The sequence below is a fragment of the Triticum aestivum genome, chromosome 2A (genome assembly GCF_018294505.1).
Source record: "Triticum aestivum cultivar Chinese Spring chromosome 2A, IWGSC CS RefSeq v2.1, whole genome shotgun sequence".
Lineage (NCBI taxonomy): Eukaryota > Viridiplantae > Streptophyta > Magnoliopsida > Poales > Poaceae > Triticum > Triticum aestivum.
The window spans coordinates 47,875,685-47,889,802 of NC_057797.1; the positions used below are offsets into that span (position 1 = coordinate 47,875,685).

At 48.9% G+C, this 14,118-nt stretch overlaps 2 protein-coding genes and 1 pseudogene across 3 annotated transcripts; 2 read left to right on the forward strand and 1 right to left on the reverse strand.

Moving 5' to 3' along the window:
• Positions 1–1,715: 1,715 nt before the first annotated feature.
• LOC123187373 (disease resistance protein Pik-1-like) lies at positions 1,716–5,125 on the forward strand. 2 transcript variants are annotated; one of them, XR_006493963.1, is made up of 3 exons: positions 1,716–1,915; positions 2,437–4,894; positions 4,985–5,125. XR_006493963.1 is itself a non-coding variant. In XM_044599224.1 (2 exons), exons 1-2 carry the CDS (start codon positions 1,740–1,742, stop codon positions 4,586–4,588), a joined length of 2,328 nt encoding a protein of 775 aa, XP_044455159.1. In that variant the 5' UTR covers positions 1,716–1,739; the 3' UTR covers positions 4,589–4,971. The 2 variants fall into 2 exon arrangements, 1 of the variants encoding a protein (XP_044455159.1); XM_044599224.1 differs by lacking the exon at positions 4,985–5,125 and having other exon boundaries at positions 2,437–4,971.
• A 105-nt stretch (positions 5,126–5,230) lies between these two features.
• Positions 5,231–7,169, reverse strand: LOC123187374 (uncharacterized). The gene is made up of 2 exons (XM_044599225.1): positions 6,073–7,169; positions 5,231–5,961 (listed from the first exon to the last, which is right to left on the reverse strand). The coding sequence occupies exons 1-2, from the start codon at positions 6,360–6,362 to the stop codon at positions 5,328–5,330; spliced, it is 924 nt and encodes a 307-aa protein (XP_044455160.1). The 5' UTR covers positions 6,363–7,169; the 3' UTR covers positions 5,231–5,327.
• A 4,526-nt stretch (positions 7,170–11,695) lies between these two features.
• On the forward strand, positions 11,696–11,834 carry LOC123038480 (uncharacterized; annotated as a pseudogene).
• Positions 11,835–14,118: the final 2,284 nt, after the last annotated feature.

Genomic DNA, 14,118 nt, shown 5'->3' on the forward strand with positions numbered 1-14,118 from the left:
GATACTAAATGTGCACCCTAAAAGGTTTTCGTACTCCCTCTAGTTTTGCGTCCAAGGCCATACACCCATATTACAGGTGCCAAGGTAAAAAAATTAATACTGCTTAAGCCAATGTTGCAATCCAGCTTGTCTCCTCGTATGCCGCATTAATTAATATGGCGCACGCAGATGTTATTATTAATCACACAGTCATGCATGCAAAGGGGTAGTTAATGTCTGTGGTTGCTAGTGTGAGGCAAACACATTGATGAAGATTTGAGACTAACATAATCATGGCTGGATGATTTGCGGAGGAAAAAGTCCTTTACTCTTGGATCAGGCTGCTTATCAGAGGAAGGTTCATTATCGAAAATTTGATGATTTAGTTGGGGCACAGACCAAAAACACCCCCTCACGTGACCGTGCGTGAGTCGATTCTCACGGAACCTCAACGACTCACCCGAAAAAAGAAAATCCTCGTCCATCCTTTCTCCCCGTCTCTCCCGTTTGTTTCTTTGGCGGCGCGGCGGCGGCGGCGGCGGCGGATCGAATCTGGGGGCCGCTCTTCGCCGGCAGCGGAAGCGTATCGAATCCTGGGCGGTGCTCCTCGCCGGTATCGACGGCGGATCGAATCCTGGGGGCGCTCCTCGCCGGTAGCGGCTTGCGAAATCAGCGGCCAGCGACGGCTTCATCCTTCTTGGTTCTTTTCGGGGCTTCTCCCCCTATTGGTCTAGTTTTCTTGGTTCTTTTTCAAGTCACGGCAAGCAGCGAGGGCTCCGTTCTTTCCTCTCCCCTAATCAATCAAGGGAAGAGCAAGCATCATCTGTACGAGGCTGGTTTTCGCCGGCGACCTCACATAGGCAGCGGGCGGCGGCCACACCTGGGCAGCGCGAGGTCGATTTGTGGTGTGCGGCGGCCACACTACTTCCCTAATGGTAGAGCAATAGATTGAAACACACAAGATGAATTCAGCGAGCGAGAGAGGATTTTTCAGTTTGGTGGACGAGCCTATGGTGACAGGATCGATCGACTCCGTGCTCGCCAAGCTCAACTCCACCAGACTGAAGAAGAATCATCCCAAGATGATGGAAGTGTTATGTCAAGGCGTGGTGAACCTAAAGAAGGGTTTCGACAAGCTCGGCGGGGGGCGGGTGATGGATCGGCATGCCCTATTGTGGACGAAGTTTGCCACGGACCTGGTCTTTGACATCGAAGAGTGGATCGACGAGCCAAAGGCCACATATTTCCCGGATCCGCAATGTGCTTGAGCAGTTCACGTGGTGCGACCTTCTCAGTCCAACTGAAGATCGCTTCAAGATCATCGATGATTTACATAAAGATCTGGAGAGCCTTAAAAAGGAACTCCCCTATAAGTTTGGGCCACCGGTGAGTCTTGAGCAGTCAGTTTGGATGGATCAAACATGTGAGCTGGTCAGCGAGGTGGAAACTTTGGTCCATGATGAGAAGCCCGGAAAGGACATGGATGAATTGCAGGAGAAACTAATCCAGGACTACAAAGCCAAGATACGGGAAACACGTGAGGTCTTGAAACATTCTAGTGATAAGCTCAGTACAGCCTCCGTTGATTGTCCCCTGATTTATGAGGAGAAAACTCGTGACCTCATTGCTCTGAAAGAACCAAGTAGTAAGCTTCTCATGCATCTGGCCGCCACACAGGCGAGGCTAAAGTTGGTATCTATTGTCGGAATGGAAGGCATTGGCAAGACTACTCTTGCAAAGGAGGTATATGCAAAGCTTCAATGCAAGTTCGAGTGCCGAGCTTTCGTCACTCTTGGCCGAAAACCGTCTCTAGTGGCCACTGGCTGGATATACTTCACCAAGTAAAGCCCCAGGGCACTATTCCTCTGAATGGTACAGAAGCTCCTGAAATGAATCAAGTCGTAACTGAGCTCAGGGAACACCTCGTCACGAAGAGGTATTTCTCGTTTATATCGTTTTAATGCAGATAGACATATTTACTATACTTTCATGTAGCAATAAAATGCACAAGAGCATCAGCGAATGCAGACTGAGGCTATTCGTAGGTGTATTCATCGTGCTTTTCCCATTCTATTTATCTGAGACCACATCAAATTAATAACGGGTAATGTTATTTGATGCATCACAAGATAATCATGATAAAAAGATCAAATTTTCAGCATTTTTTATCCCCTGTATCTGTTGTGTTTTGTCAATCTTTTTATCAATGCAGACCAAACAAGTAATCAACAGGAAAAATATATATAAAAATTTAGCACTTTTCCTGCTTAAAAGTATCAGCATAACAAATGCATATGTGATGTATTGGCAACCAATAGAGGCATTCAGTTGGATCTAACTGACTCTCGGAATTATTGAGTAGATAAGTAACAAAACAGAACCAGCTTGCTATAAGTCATCTGTATAAATTGATCATATATTAGCCGATAATTTTTACCATGTTCCTCTATATACCAGGTATTTCATCTTAATTGATGACATTTGGAGCATCTCGGCATGGGATGTTCTTAATTCTGTTTTGCCTGAGAATGATCTTGGAAGTAGAGTATTGATCACAACTTGCATCAGCGACGTAGCCAAATGTTGTTCTACACGCCCAATTGATTTCATCCATCAGATGGAGCCTCTTAGCAAGGAAGAATCCAAGACTTTATTTCACGAGGAGGCAAAAAGGCCCGCTGAAAATGAGTTGTTGAAAATGTGTGGGGGCATGCCATTGGCAATACTTATTGCAGCCGGCAGGAAATCTGCAGGACTAGCTGAGCCAGAGATTCGTGAGAGACGTATCCTTTCAACATCAGACCAATGTTCCGCATCGGATGGGATGAGAATGTTATTGCGCATGAGTTATGATGAGCTACCTGCCCCTTTGAAGTCTTGTCTTGTATACCTTAGTGTTTTTCCAGAATATTATACCATCAAGAAAGACCGTTTGATACGGCTATGGATTGCTGAGAGATTTTTCTTAGGAAGGCGTGAAGAAAACTTGTGGAGAACAGGAGAAAGCTATTTCAATGAGCTCATCTGTAGGCGGCTGATTCAGCCAGTGTTTGGCTACGAAGATGGCCAGGCTGTAGGATGTGTGGTACATGGTGTGATCCTTGACTTCATCAAAACTTTGTCTAGGGAAGACAACTTTGCGACAACGAGTGCAGATATGAGGTCCGGACTAACTCCATGGTATCCGATTCGACGGTTCTCATTCGATTGCTGCATCAAGGAAGATGAAGCCGGCAAGCTGCTCCCAGGAACCCTGCACCTATCTAGCATGCGAACCCTCCAAGTTTGCGGGCGTGTTGGATGGACAACCCTCCTCACATATCCTAAGGTTAGAAAAGGGAAGCCTGCTCTTCGAACCTTCAAATTTCTACGAGTACTCGATGTGGAAGATAATGGTATTTTGAGAAGCCACCATCTGAAAGGCATTGGAGGGCTGATTCTGCTAAGGTACTTGGGACTTAGAGGGGCTGCTATCCATGAATTACCAGGCGAAATTGGAAAGCTGGAGCACCTGGAGACGCTGGATGTCAGGCGCACTAACCTGAGAAATCTGCCTGCATCTATAGCTGGATTGGAAAGGATGGTATGCCTACTGATTGAAGATACCGTGAAGATGCTGGGCGATATCCTTATGATGCAAGGACTACAAGAAGTATCAACGATCCGTGTCGACAACGTCAAGTCACTCCATAAGGTCGTAGAGCTGCTGGTTCGGTCGGGGAGGCTGAGTGTCCTTGGCTTGAGCTTTGATGGATTAGACCCATCTGTGGACAGTGCACGTGCCATCGTTGATTTCCTCAAGGTGGTTGGACACTCTAACCTTCGGTCCCTATCTCTGCATTGTCTTGGTGGTGACTTGGTTGGCCAACTGAACTTGTGTCCCCCGTACCAGTTGCAAAGATTTGAACTGACTATATCTGGTGCAATCCTGGGAAGTACTGCATTTTGTATGGCCACCTGTGTCACCCACTTGAATATTGAAATTAGTCAATTGGGAGAGCAAGGTCTGAGTATCATCGCGTCCGCGCCCCATCTTATCCTTCTCAAGTTAGTATCTTCAGGACCTGCTGCTGCCATGACGGACACGCACTCATCTTCCAGAAGACAAAGAAGAAGGGTGATAATTTGCAGTGGCGCCTTTCCGTGTCTTAAGGTGTTCTGGTTCACATGCAAGGCTGGTGGGAATGAGCTGCAGTTTGATCGAGGAGCCATGCCACGGCTGCGGGGTCTTAGGCTCCACTTCAACGCTCTAGAGACGCTGTCTCTTTATGGAGATTTTGAATTTGGCATTGAGCATCTCTCTAGCCTCACCAGAATCCATGCCGCTATTGGATGTGAAGATGCTACGGCTCCGGAGGTGGAGCTTGCAGAGACTGCCATCACAGAGCAAGTCTGTCGGATCTCCTCCGCCAACACACCAACGATAGAGTTCAGCAGAGAGAAGCCCGGGATGTTTGAGGGGGAAAAGAAGAGTGTAGGTCCCCTTACAGAGACGGTGACAACGATCACCAAGAAAAGGAGGTTGAGCAGATGGTTGATTACCCAGTACGAAATGATGCAGCGCGCCTTGTGCTCTTGCAGTTGCACAGGTAGACGCAGTGTGAAATGATGCAGCGCGCGTTGTGGGCCTGGTCGTGCAGGCCACGGAACAGAACACATCCGTGGCAAGCTTGAAGAGCACGCACGTATAGAAATCCAACGTGAAATTAAACTAGCATATGCAGCGGGAGTAAGGGAGGGACAGGATCACAGGAGCAACGTAGTGCACGAGGGAGGCTCCCTATCGAGAAATATATCTCCACAAGCTGCATCTCGATGGGTGATATCAGCATGAACATCCTCGCCTGAATCTTTTCAGTCTTTTGTTCTTTTGATAACTTGAAATGAGTTGTTATTAGCTGCACGGTTAATCGTGGTAAGTTTGGTTTACTATTCTAAGTTCAGGCGACGCAATCACCGACCCCATATGCATGTACCTTGACTGATATAGCCATTGTAATCACAGGTAATTTTGGTCCAAGTATTTTAAGTTCAGGATGGAATGTTTTGTTTGTTTGCACTATGTAGCTGGTAATGCCAGCAGCATGTTGACGACAGTTGTCCTTCTATATAAAGTGGGGCCTGAAGGCCTATTCTCTAGAAAAAGAAAATAGCCATTGCATCGGAGAATGGCGGCAACGGCGGCTTCATGACATCTTCAGTATTGACAGAGCAACCATTCTGTTCCTGATGTATGGTAGGTGCATGCAGTCCATGTATTGGTAGCCAGCATATGCAGATTATTCCTTTTCCGGGTTGCGATCGGTGATACTGGCACTTGCTTCATTGATGCTAGCTGGTCGACAAGGTTATTCACAAGGATGGTCACATTGCTCTGCGTCTTGTTGAGTGTCCTCGGCGCTTTTGCTGTAAAATGCAATTTCATCTGGATCTGGTACGTCTTCAGAATGCACTAGTTTGTTGTTAAGAAGATTCTCTGTTGATCCATTCTCAAGTAGTAGCTTCTTAGCCATGTTCCGGAAGGATTCCGTTAATGGGTCATCGTGCTTCTTGACAGAGAGCTTCCTCCGCGAGCTTTCACCCCTCGAGGCAATGAAGTCGACAAGGGCGCTACGAGCATTTGTGGCAATGTTGGCATTCTCGTCAGCCTTGTTGGCGCCATGGCTGTCAAATCCATCAGCATTGTCTTCTGTGATGTCACACGCACGAGTAGAGGCTGCACCTGGAGACAGCCATGCCCCGAACGAGCTGGTCCTCTCGACGAGGTAACTGCTTCCCTCCTTGTTCACTGGTACTGCAGGGCATGGCGCTTCGGTGTCTGACATTTCAGGCGAATTAGCTGAAGGCCAAACGGGTGCTTCAGATGCTTCATCTTGTGACGAATCCTGGTTCTGAAAGTTTTGCTTTTGATGCCTGATTCTTCCGATGATGTGTCGATATTTAAGTTGTCGGAGCATATCGGACAACGCGCCTGTTTTGAATCTGCTGGAGGTTCAGATGTCAGGTTAATGTGGATGCTAAAGAATGAACACTGAGTAGGAAAGCTGGGGAAAAAAAGGAAAAAATGAGCTAGGGAAATTTAAGAAGCGTTACTTGGAGTATTTTTTATGGCGGGCTTCCTCGGCAGGAGGTTTGGAATGGATGTCTGAACTCTGAATGTCTGGTTTGGTTTCATGCAAGATACGCTGATGCTGTGCAGAGTGGGCTCTGAAGGAGGGGTCGGTGTATCTCTTCAAGCACGCTCCCTCGCCACCAGCATCATACCTGCACCCAAAACAAGCCAAAATTAACCAGGAAAAATAAATCCTTTTTAAGCTGTTTGATTTTTGGTATAGAAGTGTTGTTACTTGTCCAGCATGGACAGCTGCGGAGGCCCGTGGCATCGCTGGATGAACTTTTCGATGGAGCACGGCCTTGTTCCTCCCACCAGAGTCACCGGCTGATCGACACCGTGGCCTGCGATGCCACACAGAGCTTCTGGCCGATGAAGTACACAAGCCTGTCGGAATCGACGACGGCGGAGCCGCTCCTCGATGAGCGGCGGCTCCGCCTGGAGCCGCCGCGCCCTCCGCGGCGAGCCTGAAGAAGATCAGATCCAGGGGCTAGTCTGGTGAATTTGTAGCAGCCAGCAGGACAGGACAGGAGCAACGTACTGTGCGAGGTCCCCGAGCTGGCGGAGGATGCCCACGAAGCCGGCCATGGCGGCACCCGCATCCTGGACGACGACAGCTTCGGGGAGCTCGTCGGCCTTGGTGGTGAGCTTGGGCCTTGCCAGTGCTGGGGCCAGAAGGTGAGTACTCTGCTCCATGCGCGCATGCAGGTGCTGGCTCATGTGATGTCTCACAACGGCTCGTGGCAAACGGCTGACATGTAGCCATTGACGCGCCCTGACCTCCAGGCAGTGCAACGACACGATGACACCCCGCACCCACGAGCGTCCGGTGAGGTGACAGAGCACCGCACGGGCGGTTCCCGAGAGCAGGAGGAGGTACCACCGTACCTTCGTGCTGCGCATGCTTCATGCTTGTGCACCGCGCCATGTTAATACGTACGAATACGGTTTTGTACCGCACGTTGCGTTGCGGCTACTCAACGACTGCCTACAAAACGCATTTACAAGCTACGGAAAATCGTTAGGTTCTTACCGTAGTATAAAAGGTTCTCAATTTATGATAAGCCAACCTGTAATGGGCAAGGAATATTGTGTATTTGCCATGAACGTAAATGACAGTGCATATAGATGATGTTTTTATGAACATTTTTATATCCTAGTTTGCATTCTTCTAAGTTCATATGAATTTGTTAATATGAATTTTTAAGTTTCAGTCAAACAACTTTGACCAGATGGAAGGGCATTCTTGTAACCTAAAATGCTTTTTAGGAGCAAATTTGAGCACATAAAAAAGTTAAGAGTAAATTTGAGTAGTGGGTTTGAATTAAGGGCACAAATATCGATAAATCACGAGTTGACATGGTGCCACGCGAGGATGTAATCCGCACCCTCAATTTCTTCGGGATTCGTGCCGTATTTATAGTACACCTCACGTATATAGAATTCACAGGAATGATTTGCAACGTATTTGTTGGTCAATAAGTGTGCATGCCCCACAAGCCATAAGAGTTTGAAGTTAGTTTTGCATTGATGTGCAGCAGACCACTTGAGCGATAAATCATAAGTAGTTGACAAACTGCAAGACACCCGACCACCTCACTTACTAGGATTAATGCACCACACTGCCTTCCTGTCTTAGTGCACCATCCTCTACAGCTGCAACAGAATCATTAACGTGTATTGAGTAAGCTAGTTAGTGTGAACGTAATTTTGAGATGAATTAGAGTGAACGTAATTTTGAGATGAATTAGTGTGAACTTGTCACTATGCTAGACCAGCTTAGGTTTATCTTCATATTCTGTGTTGCATGTGTATATTCGGTGTGTGATTGAACATTTAATCCCGCCATGCGCAGTGGGATAGGGTCTATTTAAAAGAAAGAAAAATGCACATCTATTAGTTGGCTGATTATGAAAGTTCAATTTAGAAAATAAGAGAAGCGTCACAAGAAAATCTTAGCGATGATAAGTTAAATGCACGAACAAAATGGTATAATATTGATTGGAATTTTAAATGAATTTAATAATAGCATAGAGGATGGTTTATAGTTAAATGCTCAATCACACACCGACACGGCTTTCACCACGGTGCCAACTTGTTCATCGTCCCTCACCATATACCGTGGCACTGTGCTATCTCTTCATTCTGACGCATGCAGCACTGTCGTATGCGACGTGCTCCAGTTAGCTATCCATTTGCTCCAGAAAGTTTAATAACACTGCTGAAGATGCTGCTCTAGCCTGTATTGTTATCTGTATCACACTGTTCTAGCAGCGTATAACTTCCATATTCGCTAGGAGTACTTTATATTAGGCAAACGAGAGATGATTTGCGGAACCCGTCTTCACTCCTCCCCCTGTTCCTCGGCGGGGCACGTACACGCGTTTACAGGCAAGGCTTGGAGGAGATCTGCGGTGCCAGAAACCAGCTAGCGCAAGTGCTCAATTATGTCCACCCAGCAACGAGAGCAGTTATTTTGCATCGTCTGGGCCGTCACGTGGGCCTTGTATTCATACGAACATAAATGACCCTGGGCCACTGGTGTGGCGTATACCACGGCGTATTCATGAAAGCTAGTAATTAATGTTTGACGTATTGCAAATGCGCTATAATAAGTAGCAATCACGATGCTAGGACCGACGCTCATGATAACGGCAGCGCGTGGCTGCATGTCCCAAAAATTCATGTCGCACAAATATGAATGTCCCTTAATTAAATGAAAAAGGATCCAATTCTTCCAGCTCCAAGCAACAACACAACAAACGCTAGCTAGCTGTGTTTTGTATCATGCCACCGGACAAATATCAGGTAGGCCAACCCAGTGTCATGGGTCGCGAGATCGCATGACCTACTTATCCTCTCAGTGTTAGTTCACTGCAAACCAATCAAATCATGTGCATCAGTGCATGCGAAACGACTCCTTGGCGATCGATCGCGAGAGCGATCGATTCCGACCGCGCGTAGCGCACCTCCTGTTCCCTTTCCTTTTCTAGCTCGTTTCCTTTTTCCTCCGCCGCAGCTGCCCTGCCGCTTCCCTCCCCCCTCCTCGCTGTCGGCTCCTCCCACCGCCGCCGCACTTATCGCCGTGAACACCGCCGCCGCACTCATCGCCGTGAACACTGCCGCATCCCCATCCACACAGCCCCGCCTAGGGCTGCTGGTACATTCCCCACCACCACGCCGCCGCACCCGCTTCCCCTACCCACGCCGATTGAGACGGACGGAGGGAGGACATGGTCGTTGGGGGTCGCCACACGCCTGGATCTGGGTGCCATTGTGCACATCCGGCCGGATCTGGCCGCCGCCGCGCTCGTCCGTGCTGGATCTGGCCGCCACAATCGAGGATCGGTGGAGGAGCACAGGTCGCGGCTTGGTTGTGGAGGAGGGAAAGGGAGCACGGGGCGGCACCATTGCGGCTGGAGCAGGGCTTCGGTTCGAGGGTGGCGGACATGGCTGCGTCGTGTACGTGGGGGAGAAGGACGACCGTGCACCCCGGCGTTCTCTGCGTGGTGGTAGTCATGCGCCGTGCCACATCAAGACTGGGTGTAGCACGGGCGGCCGTTGTGGCTGGGAGGTTATCTGCTCATCGTCCATCTGGAGAGGAAGCAGAGTGACTCATGACGTTACATAGTCGCCTACGAGCCAATGATGAGCAAACGAGGCAGCGGTAAGCAAGTCCCCCATTGGAATCTGAATCCTCTAATTCTTTCCTCAATTACTGACATACAGACTAGTTAATTTTGTATGGCTGGCTGCTGAACCTGTTATTGCATTACCTGCATCCAGCAACATGGAATTTTATATCCTTCAGAATTGCATCGTTGTCCAACAATATACTTCAGATTTTCCCATAATTATGGCTTAAATGTCATACAGTCTAATTTGGATACCTAGTTTGTTTTCTTGAAGCTTATAGATGTAGGCACAATCTATATTCAGTAGGTGCTAGATCTTCACACTTAAAGATTCTGGATATATCCTCTTCTCTGTTTTTGCTGTTTTACAACAGAAACATTTACGCATATGTAAACTGCAGAATCGTGCAGCTGTAGGCTTGCAGCAGGTTGGCGGGCGAATGGTCATAAAGAGAAGATAACAGGCATGTCGAGTGCTGTGAGTATTCCATTCATTTAGACAACTACGTTTCCAAGATCATCAAGAGGTGTGTTGTTTTCCTTGAGAAAATCATCAATTTGTTTTAGCATTGGTCAAATCTGTTTGTTGATCTGAGATTTTGTATTCTTGCATCACCAGATCATAGTGTGACAGATGGGAGAACACACACACACCTCAATGGATGACATATTATAATTACGGAGACTAGTTGTAAGGATAATGGAGTGCAATTTTCTGATTCAGTGATCTGCAGGTTTGAAGAACTAATATTGTGTAGAAAATGGCAATCGAATTATTTAGATTTAATAAATTAGATTTAAGGATAAATTAGTTGGTGCATTTCATTATCAAGGACTAATAGTATCAATATACTAGGAGCAATATGTAGCAAACAATTCAAAATTTAAGGAATGATCCATCTTACCCCTCAAGAAGAAGGAATAATCCATTTTAATATGTTCCTTTATATATGCGGAGAACTTCTTAGTAGTTCGTATGTCAAGATGTTTGGATACTGAATAATGGTGCTCTTTCTAATAATCAGGCAGACTGTACCCATTGCCAGTTTATGTGTGTCTGTAATTTTTTTGTGGTATATCGAGCAATTGTCCTTGAAAAATTGAAATAACTGAGATATCCACAGAAATGAAAGCTGCAGCCTGCAGCGATATGGTTCCTGTTAACAATCGTATATTGCTGTGTTAGTTAGAGCTAACAAATTCAGTACTTATCCGTGTATAGACTTATCAGTACTTATCCGTGTATAGACTTATCCTCTTGTTAGGATCCTGTATTCTGTTGTATCTACAGATGCGATCACGCATTGTCTATTATAAATACACGGCCAACCCTACGGGGATAATCACGGCAAATCAATCTTTCTGACTTGGTATACAGAGCGAAAGATCCAATCTCACTTCCTCCACCATGACTGGCACCAACCCTGCTGCTTCCCTCTCCGGCACCGCCGGCACCCTCACCACCCTCAACGCCGGCACCCTGTCCGCCGGTTCCTCCACTTCCGCTCCGATCTCGGTCACCTCGCTCGGTAGCCTGATCACTCTGCGCCTTACGCGCGATAACTTCCTGCTATGGAAGACCCAAGCCGTCCCCGCCCTCGCTGCAAACGGCCTGTTCGGCTATGTTGCCGGCACCGCCGCAGCCCCGCCGCACACCATCAAGGAAGGAACCGGTGATGCGGCTGTTGATGTGGCCAATCCGGAGTTTCTTCGCTGGTACCAGCAGGACCAGCTCGTCATGATCGCCCTCCTCGGCTCCATGACCGAGGACATCCTCGGGCAGATGACCCAGCTGACGACCTCCGCCGCTGTTTGGACTGCACTGCACGACATGTTCGCCTCGCAGAATCGTGCCCGCATCATGCAGCTCAGGTATCAACTTTCCAACCTGAAGAAGAAGGACCTCTCTGCCTCTGACTACTACCGCAAGATGAAGGGGTTCGCTGATGCGATGGCGTCCATTGGCAAGCCCCTCACTGACGATGAAGTGCTCGGCTACATGCTCGCTGGGTTGGGCTCCGAGTTCGAGCCACTCATCGCGTCGATCACGGCGCGAGATGATCCAGTAAGTCTCAGCAGCTTCTATGCGTATCTCCTTAGTGCTGAACTTCGCCTGGAGCAGCAAAATTCGTCAGGTGAAATCCATCCCTCCGCCAACACCGCTGCTCGTGCCAATGATCGCGGCGGCAATGGTGCACGCGGCGGACATGGCGGTCAAGGCGGCGGACATGGCGGACAAGGCGGCGGACAGGGGCGCGGTCGCGGCGGGCGTGGCCGCGGCAACGGCCGCTCCAACCTGAAGTGTCAGGTGTGCAGCAAGTTTGGCCATGACGCCCTTCACTGCCGCAATCGTTTCAACCATGCATTCCAGCCCGACGAGCAGCGCGAGCGCTCCGGCAACTCCGTCAACACCAACACCGGCTCCGCGGGGTACACCGTGGACATGGACTGGTACGCTGACACAGGTGCGACCGACCACCTGACCAGCGACCTCGACCGTCTCGGCATCCACGAGCGCTACGGCGGCAAGGACAAGGTGCATGCTGCAAACGGGGCAGGTATGTCTATCTCCCATATCGGACATTCCATTTTTTCTGGCTCATCCAAACCAATTCACCTTCGCAACATACTGCATGTTCCACATGTTAACAAGCATCTCCTATCCGTGCACAAACTTGTTTCTGATAATGATGCTTTTGCTGAATTTCATCCTCATTATTTCTATCTTAAGGACCGAGCAACCAAGACAGTTCTTCTTCGCGGTAGAAGTCGCCATGGCCTTTACCCGGTGCCAAGCCTCAATAAATCATCCATCGTCGTCCGAAGTCCTCGAGTTCTCTCCGCTGTCAAGCTCTCCCCGGAACTATGGCATCGAAGATTAGGTCACCCTTCAAAAGAAGTCGTTGAGTCAGTCCTTAGATCAAATAAATTCGCTTGTGCACCCTCGCTTCAGTCTAGTATTTGTGATGCTTGTCAACGAGCTAAAGTTCATCAATTGCCTTTTCGAGATTCTACTCATATTACACATGAACCACTTGAACTTATTCATTCCGATGTATGGGGCCCTGCAATTCGTTCTGCGGGTGGTTTCAAATATTATGTGAGTTTCTTAGATGACTTTAGTCGTTTTACGTGGATTTATCTCCTTAAGCGAAAATCTGATGTTGAGCAAGCCTTCTACACCTTTCAAAAACATGTTGAGCGCATGTTGAATACTAAAATTAAAACTGTTCAAACCGACTGGAGTGGCGAGTATCGTCGCCTCAACAAATATTTTCAAAGGGAAGGGATCACTCATCGGGTCTCTTGCCCTCACACGAGCCAACAAAATGGCATTGCCGAGCGCAAACATCGCCATATTGTTGAAACGGGTATCGCTTTGCTTGCTCATTCATCTCTTCTGGTTCGTTTTTGGGATGAGGCATTTCTTACAACATGTTATCTTATAAATCGCATGCCCACACGAGTTCTTCAGAACTCTGCTCCGATCACTTGCCTTCGCAATGAACAACCCGACTACACATTTCTTCGTGCGTTCGGGTGTGCCTGTTGGCCCAACCTTAGGCCATACAATAACCGGAAGCTTGAATTTCGTTCCATACAGTGCGTATTCTTGGGCTACAGTTCCATGCATAAAGGGTACAAGTGTTTGGATCGGTCCACAGGACGCATCTATATATCGCGGGATGTTGTTTTTGACGAGCTTGTATTTCCGTTTGATCAATCTTCGCAGTCATCCACCACGTCCCCGCTGTTATCCACGCCTCCCTCTCTGTTTTCCTTAACCGAGCCAGCTTTAGTGGATGACCGTATGCGGCGATATGACACGACCTTGCTTGCTAATCCCGAATCCAGCTTGTCTCCTGGTTCTGCAGGTTCCGCCCGTTCGACGTCGCCGGAGGAAACGTCCCCATGTACGCCACGTCACGCCCATGCAGATGCGCCCTCGCCCGCTCCAGCGGCTTCCCCGGGCGCGGGCAGCTCGGTCTCTCCAATGGGCCGGCTTGACTTTTCTCCCGCGCCGGATGGGGCCGACTCGTCCTCGCCTAACAGCACACCCGCCTCGGCCCCTGGGCCGGCTGCATCACCGACGCCGCCTGCGTCGCCCCCTCCAGCAGCCGCCGCTCCTGCAGCCGCAGCGCCTGCGGACGCACGGCACCCGATGACGACCCGTCTTCGACACAACATCATCAAGCCGCTCGTCCCGAGCGATGGCACGGTCCGCTACGATCCTCGCCGCCGCGCTTTCCACGCCGAGCCGCGCTCCTACCGCGATGCCCTCGCGAATGAGCACTGGCGCCCGGCCATGGAGTCTGAATTTGCTGCCCTGCAGCAGAACCGGACGTGGTCTCTCGTGCCTCGTCCTCCTGGCAAAAATATCATCGGGTGCAA